This window comes from Dendrobates tinctorius, unplaced genomic scaffold (assembly GCF_039654945.1).
Source record: "Dendrobates tinctorius isolate UK_male_01 unplaced genomic scaffold, ASM3965494v1 ptg000006l, whole genome shotgun sequence".
In the NCBI taxonomy this organism is placed as follows: domain Eukaryota; kingdom Metazoa; phylum Chordata; class Amphibia; order Anura; family Dendrobatidae; genus Dendrobates; species Dendrobates tinctorius.
In genome coordinates, this window is record NW_027361674.1 from 279,990 (window position 1) to 295,608 (window position 15,619).

Below are 15,619 nucleotides of genomic sequence, written 5' to 3' on the forward strand. Positions count from 1 at the left end.
TTTTACTCTTTCAGCAAGTCTGGCTGCCTATTACAGAAGACAAGTGGGTCAGGGAAATAGTGTCTTCCGGATACAAGATAGAGTTCACTTCCGCTCCACCGAACCGGTTCTTCCTCTCTATTCCTCCAACACTACCAGACAAGGCTCGTGCTTTCCACCAAGCGGTCTCCTCTCTCCTTCAAGCAGGAGTTGTGGTGCCGGTTCCCGCAAACGAGAGATTCCGAGGGTTCTACTCAAATCTGTTCGTAGTCCCCAAGAAAGGAGGCAGCGTCCGACCCATACTGGACCTAAAACAGCTCAACAATTACGTACGGGTCCGTCATTTCCGCATGGAGTCCCTCCGGTCCATCATTGCATCCATGGAGCACGGAGAATACCTTGCCTCCATAGACATACAGGATGCGTATCTGCACATACCAATTACCCCCGCCCACCAAAGGTTTCTCAGGTTCGCGATCAACCAAAACCACTACCAGTTTGTCTCCCTTCCGTTCGGACTCGCCACGGCTCCAAGAACGTTCACCAAAGTCATGGCGGCCACCATGGACGCTCTGCACTCAAGAGGCATTCTAGTCATCCCGTACCTGGACGACCTCCTCATCAAGTCTCCCACTTTCAAAGACTGCGAGGTCAGTGTCTCAATCACAATAGACACACTGAGTCGCCTGGGATGGCTAGTCAACCTACAGAAATCGTCGACTATCCCAAGTCAGACTCTAACATTCCTGGGATTGTTATTCTACACCTCCAGGGGCCTGGTGCTCCTTCCCAAGGACAAGACACTGGCCTTCCGTCTGGGAGTTCGTACACTCCTTCGCAGTCCTCCTCGATCTCTCCGGTTTGCCATGAGAGTCCCCGGCCGGATGGCAGCAGCAATAGAGGCAGTGCCGTTTGCCCAGTTTCACCTCAGGGTCCTTCAACTAGCCATACTCAGATCTTGGGACAGGAATCCCTTCTCCCTCGACAGGGAGTTCAGGTTGACGTCGTCAACCAGGAGGTCCCTGCATTGGTGGCTCAAACCAACCTCGCTTTCACGAGGGAAGCCCTTTCTCTCAGGACAATGGAAGATCCTGACTACCGATGCAAGCCTGACAGGCTGGGGGGCGGTGCACCTACATCACAGGGCACAAGGCAAGTGGTCACCGAGGGAAGTGACATTGCCCATCAATATTCTGGAAATCAGGGCCATCCTCTTGGCACTGAGAGCCTTTCATCACTTGCTTGCAGCCTCGCACATACGGATACAGTCGGACAATGCCACGGCTGTGGCATACGTGAACCACCAAGGCGGGACCCGCAGCGCCCAGGCGATGAGAGAAGTGGCGCATATCCTCCGCTGGGCAGAAGACACGAGGTCGGTACTTTCTGCGGTCCACATTCCGGGTGTACAAAACTGGGAAGCCGACTTCCTCAGCAGGCAAGGAATGGACTCGGGGGGGGGGGGGGGGGGTGGTCTCTCCATCCCGAGATTTTTTACCAGATCTGTCAACGTTGGGGAACCCCTGAGGTGGACCTAATGGCATCCCATCTCAATACCAAGGTCCCCAATTTCATGGCCAGGACACACGACCCGCGGTCACTCGGAGCGGATGCCCTGGTCCAGGACTGGTCCCAGTTCCGACTCCTGTACATTTTTCCACCCCTCCCCCTAATCTCCAGGGTCGTGAGGAAGATCAAGCAAGAGGGAGTTCCAACCATCCTCATCGCGCCAGACTGGCCCAGACGTACATGGTACGCTGACATCGTTCAACTTACTGCAGACGTCCCCTGGCGTCTACCCGACCGTCACGACCTTCTGTCCCAAGGTCCGTTCTTCCACCAGAATTCAGGGGCTCTCAATTTGACGGCATGGCCCTTGAAACCTGGATTCTAACCCAGGCAGGTTTTTCACTGGCAGTCATTGCAACTATGATCAGGGCAAGGAAGCCTGCCTCCGCCAAGCTCTATTATCGTACCTGGAGAGCTTTCTTTTCTTGGTGCGAATCTCATGGACAAGTCCCACTCCCTTATTCCCTCCCGAAGGTACTAGGTTTTCTTCAATCGGGCCTAGACGCCAAGCTATCCTTAAGCTCGCTTAAGAGTCAGGTGTCGGCGCTTTCAGTCCTTTTTCAAAAGCGCATTGCTATTAAACCGCAAGTCAGGACTTTCATCCAGGGAGTTTCCCAATTGGTTCCTCCCTACAAACGTCCGCTGGATACGTGGGACCTCAATCTGGTCCTGACAGCATTGCAAGCTCCACCCTTCGAACCTCTTAGAGGAGTTCCACTTTCCATTCTGTCTCAGAAAGTGGTTTTTCTAGTGGCGATCACCTCGTTACGCAGAGTGTCGGAATTGTCAGCACTTTCCTGCAGACGGCCTTTCCTAGCTTTTCACCAGGACAAGGTGGTTCTCCGCACGGTACCATCCTTCCTTCCGAAGGTTGTGTCCAACTTTCACCTCAATGAGGAGATTTCACTGCCATCCCTTTGCCCGGTTCCGGTTCATAGAGTGGAGAAGGCTCTGCATACGCTTGACCTCGTCAGAGCATTGCGGATTTACGTGTCCAGGACTGCACCTTTCCGGAAGTCTGATTCCCTCTTCATTCTTCCGGAAGGTAGTCGCAAGGGGCTGCCGGCTTCCAAGGCTACCCTTGCCAGGTGGATCAAGTCCACCATACATGAGGCCTACCGACTTAACAGTTCCCCTCTTCCGGCCGGTATCACGGCACACTCTACAAGGGCAGTAGGGGCCTCCTGGGCCATTCGGCATCAGGCTTCGGCACAACAAGTGTGTAAGGCGGCCACTTGGACCAGCCTACACACGTTTACGAAACACTACAGTGTTCATACCCAGTCCTCAGCGGATGCGAGCCTGGGTAGACTGGTTCTGCAGGCGGCAGTGCCCCAAATTTAGGGATCTGCTAGCACAATATTCGTCCATTGCTTCCCACCCAGGGACTGCTTTGGGACGTCCCATGGTTCTGTGTCCCCCAATGAGGCGACAGAGTAAAGGAGATTTTTGTGTACTCACCGTAAAATCTCTTTCTCTTAGCCTCTAATTGGGGGTCACAGCTCCCACCCTGTTGCCCTTATGGGCCGTTGTTTTACGGTTGAGTTCTCATATTGTTCTTTGAGCTCGTACATAGTAGCCTTCTTACAGGCATGGTTATGTTATTTGGTTACGTTCCTCCTAATGCTTTGGCACAAAACTGGAGAAGGCTGACGCCGTCCAGGGGTGTATACTGCAGAGGAGGAGCCAAAGTTAATCTTTTTCAGATTATGCATAGTGTCGCCTCCTAGTGGACAGCAGCATAACACCCATGGTTCATGGTTCTGTGTCCCCCAATTAGAGGCTAAGAGAAAGAGATTTTACGGTGAGTACACAAAAATCTCCTTTTCTTTTTCATTTTATAGCTTTCCCTTTCAGGCTCTCAACCACTCTCGGAGTCTCGCAGAGTCTGTGGTAGCAGTTGTGCACTTTCTGTATATCAAAGGTTCAGTGTCAATCATTCTTAATTCCCTTCCTTAAGTCCGGCTCAGACTTATCCTTCGTAGCGCTCTCTCATCATGCTACCCGGCCAGAGCGACTGGGCCTATCAGGCTAAGGCCACCCTTTCCTCCTTTTTTCGGTTTCATGGGCTTGGCGTGTAGAGGTCCTCCGGCCTCCAGCTCAGCGGATGCTCGCTGAATCCAGTCGGCATTGGTTGGGTTACCAGGTCAGGAATGACTGTGTTCTTCTGGGTTTAGATGCACTCTGCCCTGGCAGTGGGCGCCTCCTGGCGGTACTCTTAGGGCCTCCGCCCAGAACCTCTGCAGAGCAATGATCTGTCCTCCACATGTCTGCAAGGTTTTTGCAGAGCCCATGCCTAGCTTCAGCGAATGCTGGCTGGGGTAGAAGGACCTTGCAGGTGACCTTGCAGGTAACGATGGTGAGTTATTTGTCCTGAATGGAGTTGTCTGTTCCCTCCCCTTGGGTACTGCTTTAGGACGTCCCATGGTTTCCTGTGTGCCCCAATGAAGCGATAGAGAAAACAGGATTTTTGCTTGCTTACCGTGAAATCTGTTTCTCGGAGCCTTCATTGGGGGACACAGCATCCTTCCAGGTTGAACAGCTGTGTTTATTGTATTATACTGTTACAGTTTGAGTTTGTTTTATCTCTCCTTTATTTGTTGCTTCTCCTACTGCTTTCTCACTAACTGAGTATCCTAGTTCCTGCCAGTGGGGTGTATACTGCGGAGGAGGAGCTAACTTTTTTTCAGCATAGTGTCAGCCTCCTAGTGACAGCATGGCATACACCCATTGTTCCTGTGTCCCCCAGTGAAGGCTCAGAGAAACAGTAAGCAACCAAAAATTTTGTTATAATATTAAATATAAATAAATCTGGTATCACTGTAATGGCACTGACCTCAAGAATAGTCGTCTAATCACTTATACCGGAAGAACAACAGCGTAAAAATACATGAAACCAATTCTTCACCTTCTGTTGATTTGTTCATTCTGCCCCCCAAAGGTTGCAGAAAGGCACTGGGGTCCACATGTAAATCTATGAAATATTGTGTGATTTGACTTCTATTTTTTTTCGCAGATCTTTGTATATTTCCGGTTTGGCTGTTTTAAAAAAATGAAAAAATAAATGCAGCAAGTGCACAACCAAGTGGCAGTTAGACGGTTTGCATTGTGCTACCTAAAAAAATAAGAATTCTATTTATATGGCGCCAACATTTTGGGCAGCATTTTACAATTAAGAGAGATATAATGGCAAAGTTTCTTGCAGATTGCGATCAAAAATCCAGCAGTCATTTTTTTTCATACTTTAATTCTACCACATTGGATGTCGCAATACGATTTTTTTGTCAAGTCACCAAAGTCTCGACGTTGCCGTGACTTAAAGCTATCACATTGCATTTGTTACTGTCAGTAAAAGCTATAAATGAATGTTCACAAATTGCAGTTCCCCAAAAATCAAACGTGTGGAGCATTTATTTATTTTATTTTGTATGTTTCCCTTCTAGGGTTCTTTAAAAAATTTAACAAAAAAACCCCTTTTGTAGCTGCTTTCGAGTTTGGTTTTCCTTCTCATTACTTTGTATTTGCTCCTAGGGCATGATTCCTGGTTTTGGACAAGATTTTATGAGCAAGGGTAATGAGCAAGAATCAATGGCACGACTTAAGAAACTTATGACCATAATGGATAGTATGAACGATCAGGGTAAGATTATGGGCTAGAGCGCAGCTGTTTACATGAGTTTATACTAGACGTCCTATAATTAAAGGGATTGTCTCATCAAGACCACCATCCTTTAATATTACGCCAGCGTACTAAGGTAATAAACCCCGATAAAAAGCCTGTAAACTCATATACACAAGGGTTCCCTATGACACTACTCCTTTAACTTTGCCTCTTAGTACAATGACTATCTGAGGCTGCTGTATTATGGCATTACAAGCTTAATGGATTTTGATTGCATATCCCTAGTACAAGTCCATCCATATCAAAGTGGTGGAGGTTTGAAATCCTTCACCTCCAGTGATCAGCTGTTAGCAGGTCACCAAGGCAGCCAGAAGTAAATGGGAATGTAATCAACATTCAATATGACGGTATTGTCTTAATTGACATGGGAAGCATCTTCTGCAGGTCTTTGTGCCTTTATGTACATTTTTTTTCTGTTCTCTGTAGAACTCGATAATACGGACGGTGCTAAACTCTTCAGCAAGCAGCCTGGGAGAATTCAGAGAGTGGCCAGGGGGTCAGGAGTATCTACAAGAGATGTACAGGAGCTTTTAGCACAATACACAAAGTTTGCCCAAATGGTTAAGAAAATGGGTGGCATCAAAGGACTTTTCAAAGGTGTGTATGTGTAATGTATGTGAATGTAACCCTTCTGATATATTTTTACGGTACAAGTCTATCATGGCATATTATAAATTTGCCACTAGATCGAGAAATGTTAAAATTATTTGTATCTGCTACAATGATCTCCGCCTAGACTACAAACGATGACATCAGCGACTTATTATCTGACCACTGCGGCCACTCATTAACTTGCAGGGTAAGGACGTCATCGCTTCTGGTCTGGCAGAGAAAGTCCGAGTGGGAAGTGGATTCCCAGCATGTATAGATAGATGAGATCTGCAAGACTACTCACTGTAACTTAAAAAAAAAAAAAAAAAAAAACCTCTTTTAATATATTGTGTGTCTCTCTGAATGACATTGCCTAATGAAGAACAGACTTTTCAGGCCATGTTATTTTCTGTTTTTTAACTTCCAGGTGGTGACATGTCAAAGAATGTAAATCCTTCACAAATGGCCAAACTAAATCAGCAAATGGCAAAAATGATGGACCCCAGAGTTTTACAACACATGGGTAAGTACTGCCTTTTATGATTGATGGGGGGAGTAAGTCGGGGCAGGGAAGCTGGAACTGTGTTAATCAGTTGCCCATTGGGATACAATCATTGAGCTCATAACTGTGCCATCACTAAGTGTTACTGTGCCACCATAAGGTTTTACTGTGCCGCCATAAAATGTTACTGTGCTGCTTTTACTAGTAAATTTGGATAGGGGGAACATAGGGACAGCCTTCTGGCTGTCTCAGTCCGGCCCAAGGACCGAGACAGCCGTAGGGCTGGAATCCAGAGGTCCGCAGGCCGCACTGTGCCTGCCCGCTGGCTCTCTCCGTTGTCTCCCTAGGTGCAGTGAGCATTGATGGAGGATGGGCCTCCAGCCACTTCCCCCACCCATCAGCTTGTGAAACAGCTTAGGCCGGTTTCACATTAGCGCTTTTTCAGCACGCGCACGGCCGGGGGTAGCTCCGCCCCCGAGCCGGCTCTCTGCCCGGCGTGCCCGCCCCTTGCTTGTAGCGCCGCCTACTAGCGGACAGCGGCGCCTGCGATCGGCGCACCCTATCTTTAGCATAGGGTGCGCAGATCGTGCGCAGGCCGTGCGCTAGTTGCGCTTTGACCTGCGCTGCGCACTTTTGACGGTGCGCCGTGCGCGCCAAAATCAAACTTTTCGGATTTTGGCGCGCACGGCGCACCGTCAAAAGTGCGCAGCGCAGGTCAAAGCGCAACTAGCGCACGGCCTGCGCACCCTATGCTAAAGATAGGGTGCGCCGATCGCAGGCGCCGCTGTCCGCTAGTAGGCGGCGCTACAAGCAAGGGGCGGGCACGCCGGGCAGAGAGCCGGCTCGGGGGCGGAGCTACCCCCGGTCGTGCGCGCGCTGAAAAAGCGCTAATGTGAAACCGGCCTTACACTATGACGTCCTTTCAGCACGTCAGCTGTTTACTGTGTACCGCCAGAGAGTCAGCGCACCGGAGGCAGAGAGGGGAGCAGGGAGTGGGACCGAGGTGACTATGTGGTGCTTTTTTTTTTTTTTTTTTTTTTCATGTGTAGGAACATGGGGATTCTATGGTGGTGACGGGCAGCGCATGGGGATTCTATGGTGGTGACGGGCAGCGCATGGGGATTCTATGGTGGTGACGGGCAGCGCATGGGGATTCTATGGGGGATGACGGGCAGCGCGTGGGGATTCTATGGGGGTAACAGGTAGCACATGGGGATTCTATGGGGCTGTCGTGCAGCTCATGGGGATTCTATGGGGCTGTCGTGCAGCTCATGGGGATTCTATGGGGCTGTCGTGCAGCTCATGGGGATTCTATGGGGCTGACGTGCAGCTCATGGGGATTCTATGGGGCTGCCGTGCAGCACAAGGGAAGGCTATGGGGCTGTGGTGCAGCACATAGAGAGGCTGAGCTGTCATGCAGCACATGGGGAGGCTATGTGGTTGTCATGCTGCACGTGGGGAGGCTGCTATGGGGGTGTAATGCTGCACATGGTGAGGCTATGTGGGGCACATGCAATATAAAAGGAGGCTATGTGGGGCTCATGCAGTGTATAGGGAGGCTGTGGTGCTCATGCAATATATAGCGAGGCTGTGTGGACCTCATGCAGCATATGGGGAGACTGTGGGGTTCATGCAATATACATAGGGAGGCTGTGTGGTGCTCATGCACTATATGGGGAGGCTGTGTGAGGCTCATGCTGTATATGGGGAGGTTGTGTGAGGCTCATGCTGTATATGGGGAGGCTGTGGGGGGTTCATACGATATACAGAAGGGGCTGTACTTTGGTTCAAAGATATATAGGGGGGAGTCAGCATACTTAATTCTGCTCAATATTAAGTGATACAGTTATTATTAATTAATATTGAGTAGAATTAATTTCAAGCTATTGGTTTGGCCCTCCACAGCAGTCATGGTCTCTCATGTGGCCCCTCGGGAAAGTTAATTGCCCACCCCTGGTTTAGGCCATGACTTAAGGATAATTCCGACACTTTGGCTTGAAACACGTAGGAAAATCTATTTATTTTTTTTTTTGCCACGATCCGTAGAATTTAATTATGGATGTCTAATTTGAATAATGTGAAGAAAAAAAAAAAAGAGAACAGGGAGCGCACTTGTGAAGGATCCAATATAAAAAGGGTATGCAATTATGTGGGCCAAGCGGCCTCTCACCTTCAGGGGTTGTGCACCCTTGCACAACCCCAGATGAAGCGCAACGCTGGGACAACTTGACCCTCCGTGGTGGCGGGGGATCTTCACTACATGCCATGCAGGGCTTCCTGGTGCAGTCACGTAATCCAACCACGTGACCCAAAGGAGGAGTCACCGCAGGTCCTCAAGCCACACCGAGGGTAATGAAGGCCCGAAGGCTTCTCCTGCCACGTGACTATAGAGGCTTCAGCCCAATCAGGGAATGATGTTGAGCCGAAAAGCTGCTCCTGCCGCGTACCCTAACCAAGGGATGTAGGAATCAGAACAAAAAAACAATGCGGTCTTAAGGAGCGCTGAGGCAAGGAAAAACAATTGGAAATTGGATAAAAGCACAAACCTTTTATTAAAAGTTTTCTGCAATACACGACTCGTTTCGATAGCGACATGCTATCTTCCCCAGGTGGTAACTTTTTCCTTGCCTCAGAGCTCCTTAAGACCGTGTTGTTTTTTTGTTCTCATATAATTTGAATTTTTAATGAATGTCCTTGTGATTTGCAGGAGGAATGGCCGGTCTACAGTCTATGATGAGACAGTTCCAACAAGGAGCAGCTGGTAACATGAAAGGAATGATGGGATTTAACAACATGTAGCCAACCGTTTTGCCTTTCTCAACAGAGGATCCTTCATATTGCAACCTCATCTTTCTTTTAGAGACTTTCAAAACTCTGCTAGAAAGAGAGCGACGTCGCTTCTAGAAGAACCTGAAATAAAATGGATTTAGAGACTAAAAGATTACTTATGGTCCTTGTCATGTTACTACTTGGCTTTTTACTTCAAGTTATTACAAGGAAATCCAGTTTTAAATTATATTGCAAATTAATTTAAGTTTTGAAATAAATAGGAGATGTTAATAAAGACTATTTACAACCAATGTTAACCTCTTTGTATACTTCATCACTGGCAGTTTCCTGGAAAATTGTCTGCTGTAAAATAAATTTCTTAATGGTTGTAGTCTGATTGTGCAGTTATTTGTGTGATGGTGAAATGTGCGGTGGGGCACGGTCCTGTTCAGAAGGTCTTGGGTCAATTACCTATTTAAGTAAAGTCCTTGTTAAAAAAAAACAAACTCTTTAAAGTACTAGAGTTAAAGTCTTTAAAGAAAACTTTCAAGCTACATGCAAATGGAGTTTTGGGATTAGAAACTGAAGGGAAACTCTCCAAATGTAAAAATGCCCTGAAAACTTTGAATTTCTGCTCCCAAATCTCAACAAGAAGACTGCTTGTGCACATACCCTAATGCTGTTTTGACATGGATTTTCAAAGTAAGTAGACCATCATCATCTGGTCTAAGATCCATTTAGTATAGTCTGGAGATAGTATTTTAAATCTTGTTGACAGGGTTATCCAGGCACAGCATATTTGACAGCTACATTAACTCATTTTCTGCTTAAAGGGGAGGTGCCACCAGTTTTCTTTGTAGTTTGTTTTTTTTTTTGTGAAATTAAGCCTAAAATAGTAATTAAAATGTGTTAATGCAATGTTTGCACTGTTTGCAAACATCTATATGAAAAATATATATTTTCTTAAAAATATATATAATTACCACTAGGGGGAGCATTTTGCTTTGTAGACCTCAAACAGCTATAGTAAGACTTACCAGCTTTACTGATAGCTGAAAATCGGGGCAGTAACTGCTGACATCACCATGTCCCTCCCCTTTTGGGTAGTCTAGTATCCCTGGGGCAGAATGAAGAGTAGCATCACAGGGCAGTGCCATTTTGTGGGTGACTGCCCTGTGATCTGCTATCACCAGCAGTTACTGCATCGGAAGCACAGCTTGTTTGCAGAGGAGCAGAAGACAGTGGACTCAGCAGCATCCTGAACCAGAGGAAGAGTGCAGACATCTGGTGTGTATGGAGCAGCATTATAGCATTATCAGAGCAGGAGCTGTGAGTGTGACTAATCCCTCAATAACATAAGAAGGAACTCAAAGTCTGCAGTGAATGGCCAGTATTTGTGGAAGGGGGAGTGAAAGATATATTTAGTCTGGCTGAGAGAAACTGATGGGAGAGAGACATATATAGTATGAGTGAGACACATATGGAGTGTAATGGGGAGAGAGATACAAATGGAATAGCATGCGTGAGACACTTGGAGTGTGATGGGGGAGAGAGCCATGTAGTATGATGAGTGAGACACATGGAGCATGATGGGGAGAGAGATACACATGGAGTAGCGGGAGAGATATGGAATTGTGGATTTGATGCTTTTTTTTCATGCGGATTTGATGCGTTTTTGTAAGCTAAATAAAGAAATCAACAAAAAAAAGAATTGTGATGTCATTTCTTGTCCAACCTCCTCTTTTACATTTGTCCAACCCATACTTCATTACACACAGATAGATCGATAGAAAAAAATCTGTGTTGGGCCGGGGTCACACTTGCAAGAAAATCGCACGAGTCTCGCACCTCCATACCCGACAGTGCTGCTGGCACTTGGACCGATGCGGTCCAAACTCCGGTCCCGAGTGCCGGCGGCAGTACCGGGTATTGAGGTGCGAGACTCGTGCGAGTTTCTCTCAAGTGTGACACCGGCCTTAAACGCAATATCTGTTAAATTTTAAAAAATTGTGTGGGTTCCTGCGCAATTTTCAAGTCCAGAGAGGGAAGGCCAGCATCTGGGGGCCGATGTTTATAGCCTGGGAAGCGGGTAATACCCATGGAGCTTCCTAGGCTATGAATATCAGCCCCCAGCTGTCAGCATAGCCTTTAATGGCTATTAAAATAGGGGGGAGGGGGCCTCCAAAAAATGACGTTGGGGTCCCCCTATAAATAGCCAAAAAGGCTATGGAGACAGCTGTGGGCTGATATTCATAGCCTAGGAAGGGGCCATGGATATTGGCCTGATGGCTACAAACAGCAGTCCGCAACCGCCCCAGAAATGGCGCATCTCTAAGATGCGCCAATTCCGGCACTTAGCCTCTCTTTTCCCACTGCCTTGTAGTGGTGGCATATGGGGTAATAAGGTGTTAATGTCTCCTTTGATTGTAAGGTGACATTAAGCCCGGTTAGTAATGGAGAGGTGTCAATAAGACACCTATCCATTACTAATCCTATAGTGATCAATTGGTTAAAAAAACAGCCAGAAAAAAGTCTTTTAATGAAACACTACAGTTTTCCATCTTTTTGTTGCACGTCCTCGATCTCCTGCAAATAAATTTGAAATAATAAACCAACCGTATACTCCCTGATCCAACGTAGTCCAATTAATAAACGAGAGTCCCACGACGATCTCCCCTATAGCACAGTGACATCACTGCTCTACAGGGCCTCCGGTGACACACTGACAGGAGATAATCCTCCTGCAGTGCATCACTGAAGAGGTCAAGTGAGTTCATTCTCTCACTTTACGGCAATGCTGAGTGGGAATTTTCTCACACAGCGCTGCCGGTGAGAGAATGAAGTGACCTCTCTCCCGGCAGCGGTGGAGGGATATACACTGCGAAGGTTTACCTCTGCCTGTCAGTGTGTCACTGGAGCCCTTGTAGAGCACTGACAGCACCCGATGTCGGTGTTCTACACCGGAGATCATCGTGGGACACTCGTTATTAACTGGACTACGGCGGAAAGGTAAGTATAGGTTGGTTTATTTTAGTTTTTTTTTAGGAGACGAGGGCATCGGAGATTAGGTGATTGGTAAGTGTGTACTAGGGTGACCGCAAAAAATCGATGTCGGAATTTTGTCCGTCTGGACCCCACAAAACGATTCCCCTTTCCAGATATTGAGAGAGTCAAAATTTGAGCTCGATCAAACGACGTTAACCCGTGCCGCTCGTCGCTCAAAGTTTGAAAAAATCCAAATTGAGGTATTTTAAGATTTAGGTATTTTGCATAGTCTGTTAGTTAGACTATAAAGAATGTGACAACAACATTGCAGAAATAGCCCTGACCAAATTTTCGAACCATTTGTGGTATTTGAATGCAGAGTTGGTGGGATTATCGTTTTTTGATCCCACCATTACAGACAATGAAAAGTTGTTAATGGCTAATAAATTGCTCAGTAGCACAGATGAACCATCAGAGCACGCTAGGGTTGTAAATCCAAAAGTTAGGAAAGAAAAATTAAGAGGTAGGAAGTAACCGACTTTAACGACCTTCTGACAAAAGATGAAGAACAAAAGCAATATGTCCTGCAAGTTGTAAGCAAATGCCGAGCATTATATTCTGACGTTTCAAAAACTACTTTAACAAAAGCTCTAGAATAGATTAGATAACTATGTAAAATTATCAACTCATGTAGGTTAGCGTGCTCTGATGGTTATGCGGAATTAATGCAAATTACTTGCAGATTTGTTACGCATTGTCATACATTTTTTGATCTGCAGATTTGCCTTACTCATTGTATAGTCCATGGGTGCAGAAACGCTGCGTTTCCGCAAAAAGAATTGACATGCGGAAAACAACGCAGCGAATCCGCGCGGATTTTCCCGCGGCATGTGCACAGCAATTGTCAAATTCTTATTGACTATCATTGTGGCTGTACTACACTGCAGATTTGATGCAATTCCCCAGGTCCAAAAACGCTGCGGAAACGCATCAAAATCTTCTGCAATTTTCTGCAAAGAATCCGCATCTCTTGGCAGAAAAAGCAGGGCAAACAGTTTGTGGCTTGCACACGGAAATGATGCGGATTTCAATACATTTTTGCTGTGCGGATTTGGTGGTAATGATAGAAAGAGAATGTGCCAGACAAGAAAAACGCTGCTGCGGATCTGCAAAAGGAATTGATATGCTGTGGGGGAAAAAAACGCTGCAAATCTGCACGGATTTTTACGCAACATGTACACAGCATATCTTAATTTACCTTTGACTAACATTGGCTGTGTACTACACTGCAGATTTGATGTAATTCCGCGCATCCAAAAACGCTGCGGATCCACATCAAAATCCGCAATTTGTGCACATAGTCTTGGATAACAAAGCTTTTTTTCCCGATACAGAAAAGTAACAATCCTCTTCAAAGTGTTTTGAACACGTTCTAAATTTGTCGTGTCTCCTCCCAGCACAGATTCTTTTGGCAACTGTGTCAAGGTTAGTAAATTGTCCTGTCTGCTGCAGCCACACTTTTATTCTTTCCATGGAGTATGGAAACACATGCAATATTATTCCTTCAGACAACTTCCTCTTGGTATAACTCCCACAATTGTTAACAATGCAGCGTGGTATATCCATTAAATTTAAAAAAATAAAAATTTCATTGTGTCTCTCTCCCCATCACACTTCCAGTCTCTCACGCCTGCTATTCCATATCTATATCTCTCCCCTGCTATTCCATGTGTATCTCTCCCCATCATGCTCCATATGTGTCTCACTCATATACTACATGTGTCTCTCCCCATCACACTCCAAGTCTCTCATGCCTGCTATTCCATATCTCTCCCCTGCTATTCTATGTGTATCTCCCCAACATGCTCCATATGTCTCTCCCCATCACACTCCAAGTCTCTCACGCCTGCTATTCCATATCTCTCCCCTGCTATTCCATGTGTATCCATCATGCTCCATATGTATCTCTCTCCCCATCACACGCCGTGTCTCACGCCTGTTATTCCATTTGTATCTCTCTCCCCTGCTATTCCATGTGTATCTCTCTCCCCTGCTATTCCATGTGTATTTCTCTCCCCATCACACTCCAAGTGCCTCACGCCTGTTATTACATGTGTATCTCTCTCCCCTGCTATTCCATGTGTATCTCTCTCCCCATCACACTCCATATGTGTCTCACGCATCATACTATACGTGTGTCTCTCTGTCTCTCATCAGTTTGTCTCAGCCATACTAAATGTATCTTCACCCCCTCCATTCTGGCCATTCACTGCAGACCTGCAGTTCCTTGTCTTACTGAGCGAGAGTCACAGACAGCTCCCCCCTCCTCTTCTCAGGCATTTTACTCCTGTCAATCTAGGATCTGTAGTGAAGCAATAATGCTTCTGTTAGCAGATCCTAATGACAGGAGACAAAGTGACAGCCAAGGGCTCCATGAACATGGCAGCAGAACACTCCCACTACTGTGACTTGTGCAGCCCACAGAGGTGTGCCCAACTCACAGCAGTGATAGTTGCCTTAGGGTCTGTGCACACGTTGGCGATTTGCTGTTGCTCCGGCTCTACGGATCCGATGCAGATTTGCAAGTGATGTACAGTACAATGTTAGCCTATGGAAAATAAAAACCGCTGTGCACATGCAGCAGAAAATTCCACGTGGAAACGCAGCGGTTTATTTTCCGCAGCATGTCAATTCTTTGTGCGGATTCCGCAGCGTTTTTGCACCCATTCCATTATAGGAATCCGCAGGTGTAAAAACGCAGGCGAACTCCGCACAAAATCTGCAATAAATCCACAGGAAATCTGCAGGTAAAACTCAGGCATTTTGACCTACGGATTCTGCAGATTCCGTGCGGAAAGATCTGTACATGAATCCGCAATGTGTGCCCATACCCTTATAATACATAGGGTTGTCTGTTATCTCCTATGACCATGGGCTGCCGTATTATGACGCTGCTGCTGCTGTGAAAGCAAGATGTCAATGCCGTTTTTAAACGCCTATAATACACAAAATATGTTTCAAATGCAATCCAAACTTGGTTATAACAGACATTGATTTATTAATGATCTACAAACGCAGTACCTTCCCTTTAAAATTTATAATCAGGGTGTAGAGATAGTTGCCTTGAAAAAAGAGAGAGGCTATGCAATGTAATGGGGCCCATTTCCTTCTCTAAACTAATCACTGCAGGGGCCTTGCGAAGGCTGAAACATGGCAGTATTGGGAAGGAAAGCTCCCCTTTGTTCAATCTGCTGTGTACAGCAGAAGTGTGAAGAAGGTGCAAAAAGATTCCCAGCTAAGTCTTCCAGTGCTGGAGGATGTCAAGGCCGAAAAACATTTACCCTCCAGGATCTATGGGGTAGTGAAGGGGTAAAGAAAGGGCGTATAGGAAAGAAAAAAAGAAAGAGGTGGGCAAGAGGAGAGGCCGTGCTGCAGACCACAGACAACCTGGATGGTTGATGGTGCAACAGTGAAATGTATGACAGATAGTGCAGCCGGTAAACACTGGCAAGAGAGGACAGCCATGAGACTCAATGTTCTCC

General features: G+C 46.6%; 1 protein-coding gene across 2 annotated transcripts in view; it reads left to right on the top strand.

The window, feature by feature from the left end:
* Positions 1–9,483, top strand: part of SRP54 (signal recognition particle 54) — a 76,351-nt gene extending 66,868 nt beyond the window's left edge. For both annotated transcript variants that reach the window (XM_073569815.1, XM_073569822.1), the window contains exons 13-16: positions 5,080–5,188; positions 5,657–5,827; positions 6,249–6,344; positions 9,031–9,483. In XM_073569815.1, coding sequence (XP_073425916.1) covers positions 5,080–5,188; positions 5,657–5,827; positions 6,249–6,344; positions 9,031–9,122 — 468 coding nt within the window. In that variant the 3' untranslated portion in view covers positions 9,123–9,483. The remainder of the gene's footprint in view (positions 1–5,079; positions 5,189–5,656; positions 5,828–6,248; positions 6,345–9,030) is intronic.
* The last annotated feature ends 6,136 nt before the right edge of the window (positions 9,484–15,619 follow it).